The sequence below is a fragment of the Tursiops truncatus genome, chromosome 12 (assembly GCF_011762595.2).
Source record: "Tursiops truncatus isolate mTurTru1 chromosome 12, mTurTru1.mat.Y, whole genome shotgun sequence".
NCBI lineage: Eukaryota > Metazoa > Chordata > Mammalia > Artiodactyla > Delphinidae > Tursiops > Tursiops truncatus.
The window spans coordinates 70094924-70121678 of NC_047045.1; the positions used below are offsets into that span (position 1 = coordinate 70094924).

The 26755-nt window shown below is 40.4% G+C and overlaps 1 protein-coding gene across 6 annotated transcripts in view; it reads right to left on the bottom strand.

Moving 5' to 3' along the window:
* EPM2A (EPM2A glucan phosphatase, laforin) overlaps positions 1-26755 on the bottom strand; it is a 106742-nt gene that overhangs the window by 3365 nt on the left and 76622 nt on the right. For 5 of the 6 annotated variants that reach the window (XM_073789700.1, XM_073789703.1, XM_073789704.1 and 2 more), the window contains 2 exons: positions 20983-21132; positions 7081-7322 (listed from right to left, as the gene is read on the bottom strand). In XM_073789700.1, coding sequence (XP_073645801.1) covers positions 7081-7322; positions 20983-21132 — 392 coding nt within the window. The remainder of the gene's footprint in view (positions 1-7080; positions 7323-20982; positions 21133-26755) is intronic. The other variant, XM_019951661.3, reaches the window with a different exon arrangement.

Here is a 26755-nt window from a genome sequence, read left to right on the forward strand (position 1 = left end):
CCCTCGTCACACTGAGACAGGATATACAATGCTCTGCTGAGGCTCGTTGGACTCAGGCCCTTTTCATCATCCTAGGGACAGAGAGCCCCCTAAAACCAGCAAACTCCTGGATGCCTGGAGTTTCTTCTGCTCACAGATTCTCAGAGCAAAATGAATTTAGTGGATTATTTTGGAGAGTGGAGGATGGTCATTATAAATTGCTTCAAGAAGCGATTAAAGAGGGAAACTATATAGAGTCCTGGATGAAAACTCTGTGTTATGACCTCACATTCTCCAGCTGCTCTAGTCCTCAACCACATGGAGACACCACAGTCCTGGGGCGATCTTCCGAGGGCCACAGAGAATGCCCTGTCCAGCCCTCACATTGCCATCCCGTTGGATGACGGCAGAGGTGGGAAAAACCCCTCCCTCAAATGGTTTCATGAGGCCTGGAATTCTCCCATGAGAGCTGCTCAAGTAAGTTTAGACTTTCCTTAGATGTCCTTTTTTAAAATGCCTTGTAGGGACCAACACAACACATTGCAATCAGGCATCACCACCTTAGAAGGAGAAAGTTACCAAAATCCCACTGTGGCCTGAAGTCACCTCCCTGCTGGGGCAGCGGGTGGGAGGGGGCTAGCACTTAGCTTCAGGCTCAGCCTGCTCTGGGATCAGAGCGGGAGCTCTATATGGAAGCCAGATAATATTCTAGTTTCTCCTGGTGCTCTGCTGCTGCCTCTGACTAAGGGATCTGAAGGCCCCACGCGGCAGTTTAGAGATGCTTTTAACAGGAATGCTTGAGGCAGAGCACACTTTGAAGTTCCTGAAGCTCCATCTCTTGCCAGTACCTGTTGCCACACTTTCATGTTCCCTGCCTTGTCCTTGAAGGCATCTGAATTGGAGACACACCAGCTCCAAGCCTTGATTGATTTCTCAGAGTCCAAACTGAGCCATAAACTTTAATTGATCTATGCTTCTGCGCTTGGCTGCGGGGTGATCTGAGGTTAGAGCTAGGTGGGCCTGCCGTTCAGTCAGTTACCCATGGCCCTCTCCTAGAGGCAGTAAGTATCTCCGGAGATGTAACAAGGCAGAAGACACCATAGGTACCAGAGAGGTGTCTCGCTGTATGTCTCAGGGAAAGGACTGTTTATTTGGTCCACCATTTGAGTTGGGGGATCAGAGGCGGCAAAACCTCCAAGGTCTGTTTGAGTGGCCCTGCTGATGAGGGTGAGGCCTGTTCAAGGCACAGCTTTTGTTCCGCTGAGGGCATGTTAGAGGTTTACTTTAAGTGATGTTGTCCAGGAAGGGAACTACCAGTGACGGATCTGGGAAGCTTGGGTCACTCCTGCTTCTGCCACAGCTGGCATCCCTTTTCAAGTTCCCTGTTACGGCTGCCTCTCCAGTTACCATGTTCATTGCCAGGAAATAAACATAAACATTTTTAATATGGGTTTTCATCAAATGCCAAATACACAAGTAAACCACAGTGGACATTTGCAGGAGGAGCTGCTGCAGAGTCCCAGAGTCAATGCTCAGCTCTTGCAGCATCCGTGGAGCCAGCCTGCCCCAGCCACGTCTATATGGACCCATCAGGATCCCTTCCGCTGACCTTCACTCTGGCCAGAGGTTCCCCAAGGAAGGGTCTGCACCAAATGGCCGAAATGACCTAGTATCTCCCCCTCTCCTTTTTATCTGTAAAAGATTCTTCAACAGGTATGTACACAGCTTAGAAGTTGAAAAGGGATTTGTGTTAGTTTAAGGTTCAGTGAGCTCAGACACATAATCCTGGAATGTAATTGTCAGCTGCCACGTGGAAACTCCAGCAGGCTCCCAGTTTAAACACAGGTCTCACCCACCAGTGGTCTTCTCCTAGAATCACTCGGCCGTCCCACTTAAGAACTGTCAAACAATTATTTAAATAACATAAAGAATGAATAAAGAGTAAAAAGGAGCACCGGAGAAGCAGTCAGTCTAGGGGGCCCACCCCTCTCAGCCTGGCTTCAGCTGGAGCCCTCCTTTACTTTGACCCTGTTTTGATTGATGACAGCTAACACGTACTGAGCCTTTTCTACCTGCCAAGCGCTGATCTAAGCACTCTGTGTGCAATAGCTCCTTTATGGCTACCTCTCAACAGCTATGAGGTTGGTACTATTATTATCCTCAGTTATATCTGAGATTTGCCCAAGGTTATTCCCTAATGGCCACCTCCAACCCAGCCATCCAGATTCTAAAGCCTCTGGTTTTATCCTCTGTACTACTGTCCTTCCCTAACCTACCTGGTCAGTGGCACTTGCTAGCCACTATGCTGTCAATCTGAATTTTCAGTCAGTCCCTGCCCCCCCACTTACTTGGTCATGCTGCGGCTCTCACTCCTGTGGGACAGTAACACCCTCCGTGGGATTCAGCACCTCTGCCCCTACCCTAGAGGGGCCATCTGTGCCCTACAGGCGCACGTCCTTCTGCTTGAAAACCCATCCTAGGGAGGCTGGGCTAATACGTAACCCACCAAGGAATCACAAGACGGTCCCCAGGGTCAGGGCTCACACAGTAAAGCCAGCGTCAACCAGATCCCCTAATTTTTATGTTTCATATATTTAGGCTCCATATAGAATTTAATTTGATAAAATGTTTCCATTTTTAAAAACAATAACACCCCAAGGCAAAAGAGAACCACTGATTTTTTAATGTGAAATATTCCAAATTTTAAGTGTTGGCAACTAAGTTGAAAATTTTAAAGCCTGTGCAGGTCCAACAAAACACTCTACCATCTGTGATTCTTACTTTGGAATTTAAAACAGGCCTTGACTCTCCACAGATGCTCAATAAACACTCATTAAATACATGAATTAAAACAATGTAAAAAATCCCATTAATACCGATTTGATCTGAGACAGTCCGAGACCCCTCTTATCTAAATTTCTGGCCCACATCTCCTCCAGGCTAATCCAACTCTGGAATGATTAAAACCTACCTGAAAACATGCAATGAGCAAGCAAGCACAGGTGAGAAAGGGGACAAGGGCATGGTGGGGCAGCCTGAGGCATGGGGGGCCTGAAATAAGTGGGAGTGGGGGGCCCCCAAAGATATCTGAGGTTGACCTAAGTCTGACCCTGAAAGAAATCATTCCTGGCACAACTTTCAGCCTTCCAACACACACACACACACACACACACACACACAGACACACACGCACACGCACACACGTCTTTCCTTTCTTAATCCAGAGGCAGATTTATGGCTGAATATATTACTATTTTATTTGAGCATATCTTCTTTTCCTTAATATTGATAAGGTCTATGTTATCTGTAACGCCCTTTGGTAGAAACTGAAGAACTTGGCACTAATATTATAGTCCCAACTTTGGAATTTTGAAAGCACGTTCATATCAATTATTTTATTCTATTGTTATAACCGTGTAAGTCTGCAATTATTCTTCCCCATTTTCCAAGTGCAGGAACAAGCCTGCCCGTATCACACGATGGTGGTAAGGCTCAAGCCCGGGCGGTGAGGCTCCAAGGCCAGTGTCTCCGCCTCGTGGCAGCACTGAATTTAGCGTGCTGAGTCAGAGGAAGAACTAAGACTGTGACCACAGATGGGTGGCTCTGGGGAGCATGTTAACCCATTTGGGAGACAAGGGTAAACCATTTGTTATAAACCGCACTGCGCTTACAGAGGTCAAAACCCAATCTGAGTACTTCCCGTGTGAAGGAAAACTGACTTTTAATGAACAGATTTTATGTTTTCAGGTGAGTGCTAGATTTGGGAGCTTTTTGTTCCTCAAGTGAAAGACACAAATCAAAATAAAATAAAATAAAAAGAAAAGAAAAAACCTCAACAGCCCCAGTCCCACTGCATAGGACAAAAAGTACAAGAGAAAGAATCGATGGCACAGTTGACTGTACCAGGTCTGTGACAACCAGTGGTGACAGTCAGGCCTAACAGACTGTCTTCTTTCTCAGACTTTATCTGACAGCATTATGCTGCGGCTCAAAACACTTCCAGATGGATTTTTCTCTAGAGTTCTAAAAATATTCCTCTGAATTAATCTGTGTGTTCATGGTGCTAATGCTGTGAGCCACAGAGATTGATCTATTGGTCAGAAGTTCCTCGGCGACGCAGGAGGGTTGTTAACTCTTTGATTACTCCCCCAGGTTATGCTGAACCTTTATTTAGTCTTGGGGTTTGGCCTTTTTCAAGTGGGAGCTTTCATTTTGCTGCCATTTCATGTTTCCAAAGTGCCTCAGGGTGGAAGACGCTCCGTTGTATGACTGGGTCCTGGGGACTCTGTAACCCCCCCCACCCCACCCCCACCCCCGACAAAGGTTTTAATACCATTACAGCAGGTCTTTGGAGGTAGAATTTTCCATCAGGCTTCTGTATATTCCCAAACTATCAAGCAAATTGCCTATCAGTCAGCAGGGTTTTGGAGAATCAGTGCATGGGGTGGAGCAGGCTATATTCATCTCAGCTTCTCTGAGCCTCATCTCACATCCTACTCCAACAGGATAACAATGCTCTAAGATGACAACCAAAGAAGCCAAAATCAAAACACTCCCAAGAAGCTACAGGCACACTGTCCTAACGACCTTCTCCATTTTGAAACCAGAGAAACAAACTGGACAGGGCAAATACGACCTAGATTCGACCAGGGCTCTTCTGTGCAAATAAGGTGGGTTTTTTTTTTTTTTTTAATTCCTTGAAAAAAGACAGAGCTCTTGCAGCTGAATCAAGCTCCTTTGGATCGGCATTAATTACCAAGAAGAGTAACCAAACTATCTCCTCCTTCAGGAAGAAAAATTATACATCCCCAGTGACAGTTCAGTTCAGACAGACCCACAAAGGGGTCTAGCCCGGACAGGAGGACCATAAAGATTCATTAAGAGCCAAGATGGCCAAGGTCCTGGGACACTCTGGGGTGACAAGCTACCTCCCTGGAAACTCGTGACTTTGTCTAACTCCAGCTGACGATGTACGTGACAGACTGAAAGTGCGGGTGGTGGTCTGCAGAAAGTGCATGAAGAGTCCACGTGAGCATGTAGAGAAGCTTCATCATATGGTGTCAGGAGCAATGTTCTGAGCCTGACTGCCTGGGTTGAAATCCAGGCTGTGTCTCTGCTATGTGACATAGGCCAGGTTACTTAACTTTTTTGTACCTCATTCTCTTCCTCTGCAAAATGCAGATAACTGCAACATCTGCCTGGACTCTTGTCTTGAGAATTAAATGAGTTAATGTATGAAATTACTGAGAAGAGTGTTTGATACATAATGTACTTTGCGGGGAAGAGGGCTGATGATAGAGACGCTTCCTCCCTGGCCATCACTGTCTTCCTTCTTTCCCCCAGAATAGCAGTTCACCAAACTCCCTCAGCCTGCACCAGTCCATAGCTCTCTGCTGCCCCCTGCTGACATCTGGTTGATATGATTCATGTAACTTGTTCTCTTGGCTCCACTCCTTTCTACAAACAAGAACCCTCCTCCACAGCCAGGCTGAAATACAGATCGTTCCTCTAAAATACCATGTCTCTGGGCCTTGGTTGTTTCTTCCACCTGGCATGCTCTTTCTCCTTCTACCTGGACCTGCCACGCCCACCTCAAATCCCAGGATACTCATGTAGCCTCCCTGCGCTCTGCCGTAAAAGAGCTCCTCCCACGCTATAACCCTCCTAGTGCGCAAGGCTCATCTCTCTCATCACATTCTTCTTTCTACCATAATTAGTTTTGAACTTGCCTTACTGCCTCTTACCATGAGATCAAAAGTGTGCCTTGGGCTTCCTTGGTGGCGAAGTGGTTAAGAATACGCCTGCCACTGCAGGAGACAAGGGTTTGAGCTCTGGTCCGGGAAGATCCCACATGCCGCGGAGCAGCTAAGCCCATGAGCCACAACTACTGAGCCCACGTGCCACAACTATTGAAGCCCGGGCGCCTAGAGCCCGTGCTCTGCAACAAGAGAAGCCACCGTGATGAGAAGCCCGCGTGCTGCAACAAAGAGTAGCCCCCGCTCGCCGCAACTAGAGAAAGCCCGTGTGCAGCAACGAAGACCCAACACAGCCAAAAAAAAAAAGTGTGCCTATTTATCTCTGTTTCCCTGGCAGCAGCCATGTCACACCCTACTTCCCTCTTCACAAAGACATGCTCAGCCAGTGTTTGTGCAGTAAATGAAGCGTTACTATTGCCACCCTGCCCCGAGCTGCGTTCTCTCTCGTTATCTCCCACCTTACCTACTGCAGTCGTCTCCTAACTGGCGTCCCCAGATCAGCTGGGGCCCACTCCGACATTCTCTACACTGCAAACGAAGGGCACTTTTAGGGGGAAAAAATAAGTTAACTTGACATCTCCCAGCCTCCCACCCTTTCAACTGCTTCTCACTGCTTTAGGATAGCATCTAAAGTTTTTATTGTGCCCCAAATCCTGCAAGACTCTGTTCCCTCCTTCCCAGCCCTGCAGCCAAACTGGCCTTCTTTCAGTTCCTCCAACACTCTGTGCTCTCCTGCAACGGGGATTGTTCCCAAGCTGCTCCCTCTGCCTGGAAGCCTCTTTCCCACCTCACCCGTGCCAACTCCCGCTTCAGATCTCAGCTCAAACACACCCGAGAAAACCTTCTCTGGCCCTTCTTCCTAGGTCTGATTTGCCTGCCTAGGCTCTCACAGCAATATCTATGTATCTTTCTAACCAAAAACTCATCATAGCTTTACAACTCTATTTGTAGTCATTTGATTAACGCCTGTCTGCCCTATAGAACTAGAAGTTCCATGAGGACAGGAGTTGTGCCTGCTTTTCCTCACTGTTGTATTCCCAGCCACCAGCCTAGAGCCCCACACATAGTTGATACACAGTCAATACATGTTTAATGAATAAATAAATCAAAGGACCCATGTTAAACAGAATCTAAGCCAAGGTGTCAAAAGATATACATACTAAATATATTAAACCAAAAACCTTATATCTATTCCATATCTGTCACTCACGTTTAAGTCATTCAATTATAGACAGCAAGGTAGGTAGGTAGATAGGCAGACAGATAGACAGACAGGCGAAAAACCAGCAAGGGCTTCTTTGAAACACATTCAACGAGGAGCCAGAAAGCTCCTTCTCATGCTTACCTTCAGTGCTCATATCCGGTGTCGGCATCCAGATGTAGGCCAGGCCTTCTTCCTTATACAGCTTAATCATAGTGTCAGGAGTCATGGGTTCTGGGTAGCGGTTACAGCCTGAGGAATTCTGTACAATATCCCATTCTGTCTGGAAGTTCATTACAGCCGTAATCCCCAGTTCATGCTTCAGTTTGATGGTTACATGTTCCACTTGGCGAGGGCAGCTACCCAGCCAGATATTTGGTAGAATTCTAATAAGAACACATGGAGTCAACTATTACTATTGTTGGTGTTAGAGGAGCTGCATAAAACATGTAGTGTTAAAAGGCAATTCACCTTTAAAGCTGGAACAGGAAAAGCTGTATTAAGAATATGAGAACCAATATTATTAGCAAAAGACTGAAATACTGGTGGCGGTGTTTTGGGGGAAACAAATGATTCAATTAACTAGAACGCCAGGAAATAAGCATTAGCAAACCAAATCTAGCAATATATTAAAGTACGTCCACCAAGTTATACCTATTCCAGGAATGTATATGTGGTTCAATATTAGGAAACCCATCAACATATTTCAAATACTAACAAATTAAATGTAAAACACCTATGATTAATTCTGGAAAATATGGGCTAAAATTCAGCATTCATTCCTGTTTAAAACTCTACACAAAGATTTTGAATAGCATGAGATTAACAGAAACTAATCATCAACAATCTTCTTTTAAATAAAATTAAAGTAAAGATGATTTCCATTAGTAACAACATTGTATGATTCACCTAATGCTACAATGTAAGAAGAGGAAATGTAACTCTGAAAAAGAGATTAAACTACAAAAGCTATGAAAAATATTAAAAGTATTAAGATATCTGGATGAAGAAAAATATAAAAAATCAAGCAACCATTCTCTGTACTACCATAGCCAGGTAGAAATAGAATAGGAGGACCAGGGAAAATTTCATTCAAAAATAACAACAAGGGCTTCCCTGGTAGTGCAGTGGTTGAGAGTCTGCCTGCCAATGCAGGCGACATGGGTTCGTGCCCCGGTCCGGAGGATCCCACATGCTGCGGAGCGGCTGGGCCCGTGAGCCATGGCCGCTGAGCCTGCGCGTCCGGAGCCTGTGCTCCGCAACGGGAGAGGCCACAACAGTGAGAGGCCTGCGTACCGCAAAAACAAAACAAAAAACAAAACAAACAAACAAACAAAAAACAAAATTATAAAACATCTAGGAATACCTTTAACGAGAAAGCACTATAAAATTTTATTAGAGGACATTACGAAAACAACAACGAATAAATAGAGAGACATACTGTGATATTGTGATTTATAATAAGAAATATATATTTGCTCTTCATAACCATTTCCGGCACAGAGCTCCTAAAACCATTGAAATTTCCTAAGTGATGAGAGCTGTAACGTTGTCTTTTGTTAATGAGGTAACTTTTGGAATACACCCAAGCATGGAGGCTGGTTGCCAGGGGGTACCAACCTTGTGATTAGAGAGTTGGAATTTTCATCCCACCCCCTGACCTCCTGGGAGGGAAGAGGGGCTGGAGGTTGAATCAGTCACCTTTGGCCAATGATTTTATTACCCATGCCTATGAAATGAAGCCTCCATAAAAACCCAAAAGAACAGGGTTTGCGGAGCCTCCAGGTTGGTGAACACATGGAACTGAGAGAGGGCCCTGCCCTTTTCCCCATGCTTCACCTAGGTGTCTCTTATATCTGACTGTCCCTGAGTTACATCCTTTTATAATAAACTGGTGATCTAGGAAGTAAAATGTTTATCTGAGTTCTGTGAGCTGCTCTAGAAAATTAATGAAACTCGAGTCTAAGGAGAGGTATGGGGAATCTCCAATCCGTAGCCAGTCAGAAACACGGGTAACAACCTGGGTTTGCGACTGGCTTCTGAAGGCAGGTTGGGGGCTGGGTCTTGTGTGACTGAACCCTTAACCTGTGGAATCTGATGCTGTCTGTAGGTAGGTAGTGTCAGAATTGCATTGAACTGCAGGACACCAAGCTGGTCTCTGGAGAATTGCTTGGATATGTGAGAACACTCCCTACCCCGTACATTGGAATTAGGTCCCAGAACCCAAAAGATATACCATGCTCTTTAGTTGCAAGACTTAAAATCCTAAAATGTAAGTATCTTAAAAATGTAAATATTTTCCAAATTAATATATAAATTGAACACATGTTATTATAATCTGTTGCATATGGTATATGTTGTCTTGTTCACTGATTATTTCACATGAGTACATTCTCTCCAGAGCTAATAGGTGAATAATCTGTTTCAAACCTTACTTGATTCATGTAACCTAGAACGTTACTAGGTTCATTACAGGGCGTTCAGACAATAGTCCTTAGATGACGGTGGCGGGCATCACGGATGCTCACCAGTGTTCCCAGGTATCCCCTTTCAAGCATGGAGGACTAAACTTCCTCTCCACCTCGAAGTTAGATATGGCCACATGACTTGCTTTTGTCGATAAAACGTAAGCTGAAGTGACCAGTGTGACTTCAGAGGGACATACTTAAGACCTTATGCGTGACTTTCCACTCCCTCTTTCCCTGCTGCGATGGGTATGAAGGAACATGTGGATGCTGAGCTTCTAGGAGCTGAAGTCACCTGGATGGTAACCTAACTCAGGGAGGACAGCAGCCCAGAGAGCTAACAGCTCATTGTGTTAAGCCAATGCTGGCATTGTTTGTTACCACAGCCTAACTTGACTTGTTCTGACTAATATAAAGCCTAAATAAGCTAATTGCTTAAAGTCTCTAATATGCAGGGAAGAAACAGAGCAGAGGGACTACACTTTTATTTAGTTACTTTCATTTTAAGTTTAGAGCAGTCATTCTCGATTGGGAACAGTTTTGCTTCCCGAAGGATATCTGACAGTGATTATGGAGACATTTTTGATTGTCACACTGGGTGGTGCTACTGACATCTAGTAGATTGAGACCAGAGATGTTGCTAAGCTTCCTGCAATGCACTGGACATCCCCACAACAAAGAATTATCTTCTCCAAAATGTCAATAAAGTGGAGATTAGGAAACCTTCATTTAGGGGAATAAAAGTGGACTAGAACTCTTTACTTTTTGTAGGAAGAAAAGGAATGTGGAGCTGGAGTAAGACCAACATACCTGACACAGAGCTTGTGGCTCATCAGCTACAATATTCTGATGATAATATGATTCCATGTCATATTTGGAAATATGTAAGTATGCACGTATGTGTGTATATGAAGAGAGATATAGAGAATGAAGCAAAAGCCTAATATTAGATAGCTGAACAGCAGGATAACATGTTAAGTGTGGCATAATGGAAAGGGCACTAAACACAAGCTAGAAAAACTAGGTTCAAATACCAATTTTAGCACAGTATTTTTAAAAGCACTTGGTAATAACTGTCTGACCTTAGGCCAACCTATTTATCATCTCTGAGACTTTGGTGTGCTCATCTTTAAAACGGGTCTCAAAATAACTAATTCACAGGAATTTTGTAAGGAGTAAATACAATTAAGTAATGTATTTGAATAAGTCTGACACTAGTGGATACACAATAAATACCAGTGGGGTTTATGTCTAGTTATTATAATTTACCTATTTTAGTAATTTATTTGGTATTGAAATGACTATTTATATAATTTTTCATTGTCCTATATATCCTTCGTTTGAATGCGGCAGAGCGTAGACTATTCACCCTATTTTATAATATGAAATCCAGCTAGTTATTCTCCTTTGGTTGTTGTTGTTGTCACTGTGGATGTTAACATTAAGAAGCCAACTGACTAATCCTCAAATGTGGGTATTATTCATCCTCAATGAAAATATCTTACAAGAGCAAGCATCATCTTTCTAAAGCTTGAACCCTACCTACTCTCCAAGAGAGGATAAACCAATTTTTATTGCCGCTTGGGTTCTAGATATAATAGGTTACTAGGAATTTCCTTGTGGATATTGAGGATTATTATGGAAGCAATAAAAGGATACAATTTCAAACAAAGAGAAACCCAGGTGCTGTGAAGAAGGGCACAGGATCCAAAGTTTTTTTTAAACTTTATTTCTGACTCCAAAGAATTCTCAGACACCCCATTGGGCCCAGTGAACTGAGAGAAAGACCACCAGCAGGGACACATTTAGAGTATCCCAGAGCTACGCTTGGCCAGGACACTGTTAGCTGAGTATTTGGTCTTTGCAGGAATGGAAACTTCACATCCCCTGGGTCATTGCCCCTACACTCCAGCTGTTCAGTGAGAGTAGGAACCTTCCCCTGTGTAGATGTTCCATCCTTCCCTCCATTATTCCATAAAGATTCCTCCTGCAGCAACCTGCTGGATGCCTAGTAGGTAATAGTGTTGGGCTGCTTTACCTATACTTTGGGGTTTAACTGAGCGTACTTGAGAACACTCAGCTGGAAAAAGAAGGAAGTGGACACCTCAGTTATACAACCTTCTGAACAACAGTGTACTTTTACTGTCCAAATCTTGAAGTGGACTGGTTACATATTAGAATGAATATTCATGACAGGTAAGCTAAATTCTAAATGTTATCCAGAGTTCTCTTGAGTACTGTACTCTTTGAGTGGGAGCATTTAGTATTCAACTAGTAAATAAATGCCAAAACAAAGTGGCTGGCATGCAAGATTTGCATACATACCAAAGAGTAGCTCATAGAGAGATATAAAGGGTAAATCAGGACATTTGACCCTATAAAATAAGAAATCAGAATCCAAAACCAGACTCAATATATAGATCACATTGTGTTGCTAAATAAAAAGGTGTTATTTTATCATCTCATTCAGCCCTGGCCTTCAAATGCATTTAAACTAGCCAGTAACCTTAAGAAACTCAGAACAAATCAAAGATAAATAGGCCCAGAGTTGGTACCCTAACATATATATTTCCCACATCAAGTTTCTAATGGAAATAAGCCCTTGAAATACACACCCACACATACTCACACACAAATAACACCAGTTTCTATACCAGATACTTCCAACTTTCACTTAACATAATTAATTCTTCCTCTAACAATGCTAGAAGTCAGAGTACATGTTCAAGAAATTAATATAAAATAATTCCTGATTTTTTTAGAGTAAGATGTTCTGAAACTAGGAGGCGGATAACTAAAGATAAATTCTGAAAACAAGCAGTGTAGTGAAGGATAGAGAATTGAAGTTGTAAAGTAAATTATACTGAACCATTACATGGGATATAGAGACAAAATACTGGACTTGTTGGAAACACACAGATCAATAGATTCTACTTAGACAGCTAAAGTGCCCTTTATATGCATCCTATTTCAGTTTGTTGTCTCTAATAGTAGGTGATACATTTCTAGTTACACGATACACTACAGTAATAAGATGCATGATGTCCTTTCTAAACAGTAATTAAACTTTTACTTCATTCAAAAGAGAATGATTTGACACCATTAAAAATCAATTTTTACTGATCTCATCTTAGTTTTAATCTTCTTTTGGTGTCAATGATACTTTAAATGATTTTTTAAATCAGGATTTTTTTGTAAAGGTGAGAAGAAATTTGTTGAAATATAAGATTTAGGGAATAAAAAATCTTCTGTAAAGGTAGTTTTAATGCAAGACATACCAAACTTCAAAGATACAATAACAGAATAAAAAGCAGAGCTTAGGGCTTCCCTGGTGGCGCAGTGGTTGAAAGTCCGCCTCCCGATGCAGGGGACATGGGTTCGTGCCCCGGTCCGGGAAGATTCCACATGCCGCAGAGCGGCTGGGCCCATGAGCCATGGCCACTGAGCCTGCACATCCGGAGCCTGTGCTCCGCAACGGGAGAGGCCACAACAGTGAGAGCCCTGTGTACCGCAAACAAAAAAAAGAAGCAGAGCTTAAAATTATATTGTAAATGACATCATAAAACTTCCAGAGAACTATTTTATGAATAACTCACTATCAATCATGAATTACAGCAGAGATTTCTCGCAGCTCCACTATAGATTATTTGGAAAGGTCAAAGAGAAACCACTGTACCAAATGGGCATTGCCACTCAGTCAATGCAGAACAGAAGTTCCCAGATCTGGCTTTGCATTCAAGTCACATGCAGTGCTTTTATAAAAACTTCTATTACCAGGATCTACCCCAGAGATACTCATAAAGTGGCTCTAAAGGGAGGCCTCAGATTCTGTGAATTGATTCTTACTTTATTTTTTTTAGAAATTAACCATATTACATATATTACATATGTAGCTAGATTCCAGAACCACTAGCCTAGCAGATCCCAATAAACATCCAGAAGGAGCTGAGTATATAGATCTCAATACCTTTTAGTAGTGGTGAAAAATATGGAGATGAGAGGAGGTGGACTTGCTCAGCTCTACACATGGACATACAAAGTGAAGCCCTTACTTTCTCCAAAAATAGTTTCAAGACTGCAACTGATTCCTAGACAGAGAGTGAGGAATGGGAAACTCTGTTATAAGAGAGCAGTTGTGAGAACATGTGTCCTTATGTTTAATGCATATTATCTTCCAAAACATCAAAACTAAATCTCTTTCTGAGTCATGCCAAATACTTAACACAGTTATATCCACTAAGAATGTATTATTGTAGAAAAAAATTATTCACTTGGGTTTTGACTATTGCCACTATGATTCAACAAGATTGAATTTAAATAAAATCCATCCTAGTCATATCACAACTTGGCCAAAGACCAGGGGAAAGAAATAGATGGCTGACATTCTAGAAACTTACTTTCTTGGATTGCAAATCAAAATCAGTTTCATTCATTTGAGTGAATCTGGATTTGTGGTTCCAGGTAATCACATCGCAATACTACACCAATTGCTTCATTTGTCAGGCTAGGACCTACGGTACAACAGCTACTGAAGCATATGAATCAGAACTCACTTGCTCCATCTCAGCTGTCAATCAAAGGAGGCCTCACTGGCAGTAATGAGTACATCAAGCAGAATGAGCACCCAAGCACTTTTCAAAAACATCACAGGGTACGGACAGGAGGAGGGAGCGTGGAAAAGACAAGAGATATCAGGAAAGGAGAAAGCTGAATAGACTCCACATCGCAGGTTCCATCCTTAATGGCCACAAGAAATGGCAGAATAACCTTTTCCTGAAGGTGAAAATTAGCATTATTTTTTGTCCACAGGAAAAAAATTAGGAAAACCACAGGAATGGTGGGATCAATGTATGAACATAGGCTTTTGTTTATTTCTTATCACACCAAGAGACCACAACTCTTGAATCGTAGCACCCTCTTCTTAGCCATACAAACACAGCACCATTTCAAAGACAGAGAAAATGGATTTTGCTGAGGTCCTTCACAAAATCCAGCTAAGAATTCAGGAACAAAAAGAGATTAGCACATTTCTTAAGATGGATAATTGTGCTGCATTTTACCTTATTTATTATTTTATGGGCAATTCGATGTGCAATTAAAATGTGATCTGGCTTTTAAATAATAGGTGAAGAAAATAAGTCTATTAGTGCCGTAATTTAGATCTCATTAGGGAGAAAGCAAGAGAAACATTAAAATCAACCTCTAGTAAGCTCCAAGCTTCATTAGCACATATAGCTCCTTCCACTGAAAATGTGTTCTCTGGTGTCAGGTGTTAAGTTATTAATGCCAAATTTCTACCCCAAAAGGGTGCTTATAACAGACTCCAGTTAAGGCTGAATAACTGCTCAAAGACAAATTCCAATTTAAAGAATGATGCTAATTAACTTCCTCAATAAAAAAGTTTTTGTATATTTTTTTAAAGATTTATTTATTTTTTTGGCTGCATCAGGTCTTAGTTGCAGCATGCGGGATCTTTCATTGTGGCATGCAGGCTCTTCATTGTGGCGTGTGGGCTTCTCTCTAGCTGTGGCGTCTGGGTTTTCTCTCTCTAATTGTGATGCATGGGTTCCAGAGCGCGTGGGCTCCGTAGTTTGCAGCACGCGGGCTCGCTAGTCGAGGTGTGCGAGCTCAGTAGTTGTGGCATGCGGGCTTAGTTGACCTGCGGCATGTGGGATATTAGTCCCCAGACCAGGGATCAAACCTGCGTCCCCTGCATTATAAGGTGGATTCTTTACCACTGGACCACCAGGGAAGTCCCAATTAAAAAGTTTTATTATAGTTTGCTTATAGGTCATAGACTATAGTCTATATAGAGCATATGTGAATTTTTATAAGTGCAGTTAGTTTCTTAGATTTTTTGGATGTGCTGTGTAGTTTTTGGCCACATAAAGCAAATATTTTTGACATGTTCTTTTATTTTCTATATTATAAAATGCCATTTAAGTAAATTAATTATGAAGGTCTGTTATGGGTTGAATTGCATTTCCCCAAAATTCCTGTGTTGAAGTCCTAATCCCTTAAAATGTAACTTTATTCAGAGAAGGTTCTCTACAGAGATAATCAAGTTAAAATGAAGCCACTAGTGTAGGCTAATTCAATAGGAATGGTGTCCTTATAAGAAGGGAAAATTTGGACACAGACACATATGGAGAGAAGATGATGTGAAGATAAAAGGAATAAGATGTCAATCTCCAATGCAAGGAAAGAGGCAGATCCTTTCCTCACAGCCCTCAGAACAAATCAACCCTACAGACACATCGATCCCATACTTTTAGCATCCGGAACTGTGAGACAATGAATTTCTGCTGTTTAAGCCATCTGGTTGGTGGCACTTTTTTATGGCAGCCCCAGGAAATGAATATAAGGTGTAAAATTCAGACTTAAAATATATACAATTATCCAGACTCTTCAAATATCCATATATCAGGTGCACTTAAAGTTAAGCATTTGAATAGATATTTTTCACCTTTCATCCTGATGTTTGGAATTCTAAAAATGCAACTAACGTTTGATTGTGGTGCCAAATTGTTCTTTATACACAATACTACCCACACTCCTTCCTTTACTCAGGTCCTTCAATCCATCACCTGAGTACCTCCAATGTAGAGGAAGAGACCATCAGGCCCCTGGCTGGGCTATTTGTCTTTTTTCTTGCTCTAATAACTCAGTTCTAAAGTCCTGAGGTATCTATCAATAGTTTTGATAAATACAGTAGAGTCTTGGGCCCCTTTGCTTGGCTTTCAGGGAATGCGCCTCATTGGAGAATTACCTGAAATGTATAAGAGCACAGTCTCTCAGACTCATGATTTCGTCAGACTCTTAGTCCCATAGAGTTTGGTCTTCTTAGTTTTGCATATGTGTTGGCCTGAAATTTGGTTTATATGCCATATTGACAGATTGTACTGGTAAATACGGCAACTAGCACACTTCACTTTCTTAAAGTCAATCACAAGGTACCACAGACTAAGACAAATAACTAGGCTAGCAGCCTCAATTGGTTCCCTTGATACAAATTTCAACAAAATGTTCCATTAAAATATCCTCTTGGCATGTTAATTTTGTTTCCAATGCTGAGCATTCCTTGAAAGAGTAAAATGTCATGTTTAATATTTCTTCACATAATGAACTTGAAAGGATTTCTTCAAAATTAATCACTTGCATAATGAATTAGGAACCACAGAAGACCAAGGAAGTAATAAAAAATTAAGCATGTGAAATTTTTTATATTTATTCTACAGTCATCCTTTCTATTCAAGAAAAGTGTAATGATGCCTGCTTTTTGCCAGGTACTCAACAATCGGTGGTGAGCAAGACAGTCAAGGTATGCCCTTATTGGAGCCTACTTTCTTTGAGGAAGACAGACAATAAATGAATAAATATCCAAAATGTATAAAATTTATAAATTAATTTGTCATGTGCTATTGAGGACTTAAACAGGGAGTTAAAATAGAGAAACACAGAGGAATCAGAATTCAAGTAAGACAATCAGGTAGTTCCTTCCTGAAAAGGTGACATTATTTTTCTTTTAATTGAAGTATAGTTGATTTACAATGTTGTGTCAATTTATGCCATACAGCAAAGTGATTCAGTTATGCATATACGTACATTCTTTTTTATATTCTTTTCCATTATGGTTTATCATTGAATATAGCTCCCTGTGCTGTACAGTAGGACCTTATTATTTATCCATTCTATATATACTAGCTTGCATCTGCTAACCCCAAACTCCTCCCTCATCCCTCATCCACTCCCCCTCCCCCTTGGCAACCACAAGTCTGTTCTCTATATCTGTGTCATTTCTGTTTTGTAGATAAGTTCATTTGTCTCATATTTTAGATTCCAAATATAAGTGATATCGTATGGTATTTGTCTTTCTGTTTCTGACTAACTTCACTTAACATAATAACTCTAGGTCCATCCGTATTGCTGCAAATGTCATTATTTCATTCCTTTTTATGGTTGAGTAGTATTCCATTGCATATATGTACCACATCTTCTTTATCCATTCATTTGTCAATGGACATTTAGGTTGTTTCCATGTCTTGGCTATTGTGAATAGTGCTGCTGTGAACATAGGGATGCATGTATCTTTTTGACTTACAGTTCTGTCTGGATATATGCCCAGGAGTGGGATTGCTGGATCATATGGTAATTCTATTTTTAGTTTTTTGAGGAACCTCCATACCGTTTTCCATAGTGGCTGCACCAACTTACATTCCTACAGACAGTTTAATGTCCCTTGAAAAGGTGACATTAAAACTGAGACATGATATAGAGGGACTTCCCTGGTGGTCCAGTGGTTAAGACTCCAAGCTTCCACTGCAGGGGGCACAGGTTCTGTCCCTGGTCGGGGAACTAAGATCCCACATGCTGCTTGATATGGCCAAAAAAACCCCAAACAAACAAACAAAACCCTGAGACATGATGTAGAAAAAGGAGTAAGACATACAATGTTTTATGGTGAGGAAGAGAGGTATATACTTTAGGAACCAAGAGAAATGTAGAGACAGGAGTGAGGGGAATAAGGAAGAAGTGTGGCATGAGACAGATTGAAAAGACCATGCCAGGCCTCATTGATGTACTAAGGAATTTGTATAAGAATATAAAAGCAATGAAATGTCAATGAATGATATTTAAGTATAGGAGTCACATGGACTTATTTCATAATTTTTATAAGGTGACTCTGGCTGCTATGAGGAAGAGGGAAGACCTTTTGGATAGTGACAGCTTGGAATATAGTTAGTGGTACAGATAGAGAAGTGGATTAATTCAAGATGTACATTAGCAGTGGAACCAACAGAACTTGCACATTAATTGGATGAAAGGATTGAGAAAAGGGAAGATTATAAAATGACTCTAAGTTTTCTAATGTAATATTATAATTTACAATTGCTTAACCAGGTCTGCCCTCAATGAAGCCTATCTCTCTAAGTTTCCTTACTGCATATTTTTACAAGTTTCAGATTAACCAACATTTCATTGACTAGACATCATGCTAATGGCATCCATATGCCCAAAGTCTTGAGAATATCAAACTATTCAAACTTCCTTTCAGTTTTCCACTCAACTCTTTCAATTCTATTATGGAAATGTTAATAAGGTAGGGTTTTGTTTTGTTTTTTTGATGTAAGAACTTTGTACAGAGGATATGTTGCCCATCAATTAGATTTAACTCACATCAAGGAAATATCCATTGTAGGCAAACTGATACACAATGAAACTGATTGATTTATTTAATCAGTTCTCTAAAGAGTTATTTTTTAAAATTTATTCTTTGCACCTGTGGGTCTTTATTTCAGCTCTGGAACAAAAATGAATTTAGAAAACAAGACGGTTGGAAAAGTGAAAAAAATGATTTTTTTTATGTTAATTCTTCATCATTGCCAACTAATCATTTGATTTACTGAACTACAAGGAAGTTCTATTGTGAAAGGAATTCTATTATGTACTTTGAGCCACAGTAGGCGCTTTCCTTATAATTTTCTTGACCAAAAATAATCATCTGGGGTATTTGTATGGTTATTATTCATCTAGACTAGTGTTTCTTAAATATTAATGTACAGGGCTTCCCTGGTGGCGCAGTGGTTAAGAATCCACCTGCCAAAGCAGGGGACACAGGTTTGAGCTGTGGTCGGGGAAGATCCCACATGCTGTGGAGCAACTAAGCCCGTTCACCACAACTACTGAGCCCGCATGCCAAAATTACTGAAGCCTGCGCGCCTAGAGCCCGTGCTCCGCAACAAGAGAAGCCACTGCAATAAGAAGCCCGCGCGCCGCAACGAAGAGTAGCCCCCACTTGCCGCAACTAGAGAAAGCCCACACACAGCAACAAAGACCCAAGTCAGTCAAAAAATTAATTAATTAATTTATAAATTTAAAAAAAGTATATTAATGTACAGAGGAATCATCTGGGGATTATGATAGATGCAGATAGTGATTCAGTAAATCTAGGTTAGAGCCTGAGATTCTGCATTTTCACAAGCTCCCCTGTAATATCAATGCTGCTGGCCCTTGGAACACACTTTGAGTAGCAAGGAGTACTCTAATAGTGATATTTAATCTATATGCTATTATGATATCATTCTACAATAGATCAATGCAATTCATAATGCTCAGGTGCACTGAGAAGTAAACAAAATAAGGTCCCTCTTGTAAGTAGAAACAAAAAGAGAAGCATTTTATCTCTACTGTTGATACTAATACTAGAGATCTAATAACTGCAGAGAGGCTTGCTATTTTTAAAAATTCTACTAATTACAGAAAAAATTTTAAATCTCTTTAGCCCTCTTTCTTGATTTCTCAGTGAAGAATCTGTAGGAAGCCAAATGGTTGTATTTACATAATGACCTTCCTTGGTTCTAAAACATTCCTCTTTTCTCCTTATTTACAGCGCTCATTGGCCTCTTGATAGGGGGAAAAATTCCCTCTTGTGTTATCTTTTTAAAGTGAAGCTTGAGATTTTTTACATGTGGATGCTGAAAACTGGGGATGATACACACAAGACTTGAAATTTAGGGAACACCAAGGAATTTAAATGGTTGAGAACTCTGATGCAATTAGCAGTGTTGCAGTCAGGAGTGTCAGAAACTAGATAAGCTTCCAGAAAGACAAACAGAAACATCTCCTCTCCCCTATGAGATGTAAGTAGTTTAGATGACAGGTACAGAAGAGAGATTCATAGCTACAAATACTATAATATTGGGACTTAGAAAATCCCTGGGAAGTTTTGCTTCTTTCATTCAGCCTGGAATCAGGGCACATGTATTTCATGAGGACCAAAACAAAGTCATGACAGTCAATAAACCCACTTAAGGAGGTACAAATCAAAAAGGCCTCTGTTCACTTTATGTTACCCACAGATTCTGAGAATCCATAGATAGGGAAGAAAATCCACAGATATGCCAGATATCAGTGATACTTGGTCTACTTACATTATTTCTAACTAGGAAAGGTCTTAAATAAACAGTCGGGCATGTAGTCTAATACAATTCACAAAGACAATTAAACACCAATAATACCCAAACTAAAACTGTCATATTTAAATTGGTGAATTTCAAATAACCCTAATCATCACGAGAGTGCACTCAGTTATGTGGTGCCCTTATACGCAGTTAATTCATTCTGGCAATAGCTTCACAATACAGATTGATTTCAGATCATCCATTCCACTGAGCATGTATTAGCTTCCATCCACTGAAGTGCTTAATTGGGAAAAACTGGTCTTACATTTTTTAAGCTAAAATTGTCTCTTCCATGTTTCATGGTCAAGGACATCATCACCTCCAACTGCTGTGCTTAGATGTTTTCAAGATTTTTCAGGAACATTATTCTGCATTCACACCTGGGCTTAAGTGTGTGGAGAAATGTTTGGATTTCAAACTTTTGAAACATATCTGATATCTAAAACATCTGTCCGTTAAATAATATAAATCATCCATAGGCTTCTACTAAGAGAATTCAGTCCAGCAGCCAGAGACCCAACACCTATCAAGTCCCATCTGACACAGTTGATATTTCACAGTTTAATGTACACTTTCTATCTCTGTCTCAAATTACCTCCCTATTACATCTATCAAATTACCTTCCTATGGGCTTCCCTGGTGGCGCAGTGGTTGAGAGTCCGCCTGCCGATGCAGGGTACGCGGGTTTGTGCCCCGGTCTGGGAAGATCCCACATGCCACGAAGCGGCTGGGCCCGTGAGCCATGGCCGCTGAGCCTGCGCGTCTGGAGCCTGTGCTCCGCAACGGGAGAGGCCACAACAGTGAGAGGTCCGCGTACCACAAAAAAAAAAAAAAAAAAAAAAATTACCTCCCTATTACATCTATCAAATTACCAAATTACATCCCTATTATATTATCCCAAATTACATCTCTGTCCCAAATTACATGTATCCTATTGATCACTTCCATTATCCCACATACTCCTAGTTTATTCATACTTATGCTCTGTTTCCCTCGTAAGCTCTGTGTCCTCTACAAGCCTTAAGTGTGAGTGTTTCTCAGGGTTCCAAACTCTGGTCTCTCTTCGATTTATATACTCTTAAGTTATCTCACTAATATACGCTGCCATCTATAACTGCCACCTACATGCTGGTAAATTCCAAATCTACTGCCTCCAGCTCAGATCTCAACGCTCTATTGGAATTCTCCACTTATAGTCCCGTAAGTATCACCTGAACTCGTTTTCACCATCTTCCAATCTTTGCTCCCGACCCACAAACCTGATTCTCCCCAGTTGCTCTAGATTTCCATGTATTGTGCCACAAGCTGCCCAGTCACCTAAGCCAGGAAACTTTTCTTCCTTCTTTCTGCTTCCCCTCTCTACAGTCATTAACCCATTCATACAAGTCAAACTCCTGAAAAGCTGCAGAATCGGTCCCCTGTTCTCCATTCCCATTGCTTTCCTTCAGAGCCTCAACACTCAAGAAGTGCATTACACTAACAGCCTCCTAAGTGATCTCCCAGTCGGTCTCCCGTCTACATTGTAGCTAAAGTGATCTTTCTAAAACACAAATCTGATCACATGACCCGACTGCCGAAAATACTAAGGTGACTACCCATCACTTTCATATGAAGTCTCAAGTCTTTGGCCTGACCCTTTGGAATCTGACCCCGACGTAGGTCTCTCATTCTGAAGCCCCATATGAACCCCACCGTCCAATTTAGGGGAGATACTTGTAATTCTTCTGAAGCACCACGCACTCTCCCTTCCCTGACATTTATCCTGCTGTTCTTCCTCTTGGAATGCATTTTCACTGCTCATCTATCTGATTAAACCTATTCAATCTTCCTTGGTCCTCCACTTAGGTCCTCCTTCTTTGTGTTCCCATAACATATACACACCTTTATTTCAGTCTCTGACCTCTCTCACTAGAAATTTGGGGTTTTCTGAGCATTTCTCCTACTATACTGTGTACCCCTTGAGAACAAGCATGACATCTTATTGATCACCTTATTTCCAGAACTTAACATTGTATCCAGCATAACGTTAGCAATTAAAAGCAAACAGGTGATTGAATAAATGAATGAGTGAATGAACAACTGTAGAAATGTCTTTACTTACTCAAAATATTTGGTTTATTCAACTACATGATGGTTCTTACAACTATCACCAATTGAACAGCCTTTCTATAACTTTTGCAAAACTCTGGTGAAGATATTTTTAATTGTGTTATCCCAAGGATATATGTTAAATTGCTGGTTGAAATTAGTTTAAAAATAACAATTTTCTCTGCAAAGTGAAAGCTGTTTTTAGCCAAAATATAAAACTATATTTATATCCTTTTTTTGCCTTAACTACCAAAAAAGTTAAAGACAAATTTAGTGTTCAATAGTAGTAATTAGACCATCTCAAGTCCCTGATAATTTCTATCCCATTTCGTCTCATAAATGTTCTATTTCTATCCTAAATTACTTTACTACACATGATTTATTCTCTAAATTCTTTTGTTATAAATGATTTTAACATTTGTAAGTAGGCAGAGAATGGTGGCAAAACCTAATCCTTCAAAGTATGTGTTTCTTCCACCTTAAGTCCCAGGCATTAGAGAGCCACATCAAAGTGAAGACTGAGGGTGGGAGGGGGACGAATTAGGAGTATGGGGTTAACAAACTACTATACATAAAGTAGATAGGCAACAAGAATTTACTGTATATCACAGGGCATTATATTCAATATCTTGTAATAACCTATAATGGAAGATAATCAGAAAAAAAATAACAATCACTTTGCTGTACCCCTGAAACTAATACAATATCATAAATCAACTATACTTCAATTTTTTAAAAAGTCAAGACCAGCCTCTATCTGAGCCATACAGACTTCTGGCAACCTATCAGAATCTGAGTTTTCTGGTTAGTCTGGTTCTGCAGCTATGCACGTCGATCCAAACGTCCCACTCACATAAAACTGACTGCATATTATAACCACCAGTACAATTTATCTGCAATGCTAAAGTTCCACTCATGCTTGGAATGTGGTCACATTTTTATTAATTATAACCCATGGACCATAGCCGTAAGTTTCATTTCATGCCATGTAGCATTTTAAATGTTAGCTGTTAATGCAGGTGGACAAATTTAGCAGACGATAACAAACGTGATTCACAATCCAGCTCCATACAAGAAACTCCTGGGGGCAGCTTTTGAAACACTTACACCAGATCCTCAATTAAAATGTAATTTCTGAAGCAGTAGGGTGGGGCCTACCATCATTTTTTCCAAGTACCCCAAGTGATTCTACTGTACACTGAGACTTGAGAATCAATGGCTCAGAGCCGGGGAAAGAGGTCCAAGTTAGAGATAAATATTGGTCATATTTCTCTTAACAGAAGATTGCCTATCAGATTTTTTAAAGTGAAAATAATTCTACTTTTTAAAAATCAAACTGTATTTACCCCACTGAAATGAAGCTGGTTATAAAAGCCTGAATTAAAAAGGGAAAATTAGAGACGATTACTCATTTTTAAAAGGATTTCTGTCTTTACAAAGGATTAATTCGAGCATTTCTTCAAGTACCAGGTGGTGATTTAACTGATTTGTAGACTGGTCTCAGTTATTAATTATACTTGTGACCTTTGCAAAGTCACCTGAATCTCTCTAGACCTTGCTTTTCCAATGTGTTAACTGAGAGAACTGGATGAAAGAAGCACTTTCTTAGCTCACACTGTTTCCCAGAAGTGTCTAGATATTACACAGAGGTGGAAGGGTAGCTGAGGGCACAGACCCTGGAGCCAGACTGCGTAAATTTGTATCGAGGCACCACTAATTATGCTACCTTGGGCAGATTAATTAACCTTTCAGTGCCTCACTTTCATCAACTATAAAATGGTATCAACAATACTACATACTTCATAGGGCTTTGAGATTAAATGAACAAATATATGTAAAAGCATTTAGAATAGTTCTGGGCACACAGTAAGCACTATTAAAGCATAAGTTATCATTCTTATTACTTATATTCCACCCCTGAAGAAAGTCAGGGCCTTGAGTATTGCTAATGTATTGGTGAGCCTCTAAGAAGGGGGAACATCATGTAGCACTTCAAAGATATATTTGACCAGTTAACCTTTGATTGCAGGGGGACAGCTGTCTATGGATCACACATTAGGGAAAGCTGGACTGCATGATTGCCATATCCCTTTAAACACTAGTATTGTATGACTCATCCCCATGTCTTAGAGACCCAGAAAATTATGGCCCATGGGCTAAATCCAGACGACCATCTGTTTTTGTAAATAAAGTTTTCAGGGAACACTGCCATTCTCATTTGTTTACATATTTCTATATCTACTTTCACACTACAACAAAAGAGTTGAATAGCTACAACAGAAACCATATGGCCCACTCAGTCTAAAATATACACTGTCCGACCCTTTGCCAATCCCTGCTTTAGACGTGTAATGTACTGCAAAGCCTACAGCTCTTCTCCATGGTAACTTAATCGAGACAAATTTTATTTTATGAATAGGCATTTCTATTCCATCGACCCAGTTGGCTGGAGAGATGAAACAGTCATCAATGTGGGATGCAAAAAGAGACTGGGTATGGGGGTGGGAGGTTCTCGATTATATGGTCTGGAAAGGATAAACAGCAAGGATCATAGAGGAAGAACTGCTGATGGCAAAAAAACAGAAAGCAATTGGGAAAACAGAAGGTGACCCAAAGACCCTGATACTAGTTAAAGGTGCTGACATAGGATGGGCATCTTCTCCCATAACCTTCCAAAAGTCTACTCATCCTCCCTAAAATATTAGATTTCTTTTATAATTACTACTATTAAACAAGTACAATCCTAGAAAATGCTTTTGTTATGCTATTTGTTTCTTTTTCTATTAATTTTTATTGGAGTATAGTTGCTTTACAATGCTGTGTTAGTTTCTGCTGTACAGCAACATGAATCAGCCATACATATACATATATCCCCACTTTTTTTGGATTTCCTTCCCATTTAGATCACCACAGAGCACTGAGTATAGAGTCCCCTGTGCTATACAGTAGGTTCTCATTAGTTATCTATTTTATACATAGTAGTGTATATATGTCAAATGTTATGCTATTTGTTTCGTTATATAATTATTATCCTAATTTTATAGGAATAAACAGCAAAGTTCAAGCAACCTTCCCATAGCTGATCAATGGCTGAGCTCTTAGTCAAAACTAGTTTCACTGATCTCAGATTTTCCATTATGCCTCAGCTGAAGTTATTTGGTTTTAGACATTCTCTTAAATGCAGATAAATGCTAGATAAAATTCTGATGACCAGAATTTTTTATGCACTATTCTAAATAATTGTTTATCACTGGGCAAAGCTTTACTGTTTCTACCCATACAAACAATCTATCGATCTCCACAAGTTTAGCTCTTGGGTGGGGGTGAGGGAGGAGGGCAATGGATAGGCAAGGTGATATAAGGAGTCTGACTGCATTCTGCATAGATAGGCAACTGTGTTGAAATTTATCAAGAAAGATAAAGAAAGGTATTCATTCAGGATGAATAGAAACACAGGAAGCTACTGAAGAATAGACAAAAATGCACTGTTTGAAATGGCAGCTGCAAATCTTATCACTTATATTCCACTGCTACAAAGACTAGTCAGCTTTTCTTAGCCAAATGTGAATTAGAAGAAATATAATTTAGTGTTTAGAAAATATGCCTAATTTACCACCAAACCTATATAGTTTTGTCTTGAAGTAAGGAATTCTACATCAGCTTTTTAAAACGATGGTGATTAAGTAGAATACAATATACTTCCAGTGTTCTGTTCTTTTCATTATTTGTGGCACTATGATGAAAAGTAATTATGCTTTAACAAATTTTCCTCTTAGATGTAATTTGGACCACTTATCTGAGATTCTCAGAAGGGAGCTGACTTGACAACTAAAAGAGAACACCTGTTTCTATCAATGTAAAGGAAGCCTTCCTGAGAGCCTTTTCCTCTGCTTAGCAAGGCACAACATTTCTACAAGGAGAAATACTGAGTGATGCATTAATGAATTGCCTTCTCTATTTAGCAAACAGAGTCAGGAATTAAACGGTATATCTTTATATTTACATAAGGAAAGAAAGAATGGTCATGAATATAAAATAACAAAAAGAGAAAAGGGAGTGTGGCAGTGATTGAGAGGACTGAGCTACACTGATGTCTGCCCTAGTGACCCGCCCACGTGCAATGAGATCTCTCAGCTACTCAGGTGCTTTAAAAACAATTCACAATTTGGGATTCTGTTATTTTATTAAATAGGTCAAAGGGGATCTGTAGAAAAGGTTCGTGTATGTTTTATTGTTTCCAACACAAACTGTGCGTGTGAAAATTCCATCCATCCTCTTTTCACTGACGTTAAAAGCAGGCAGCTG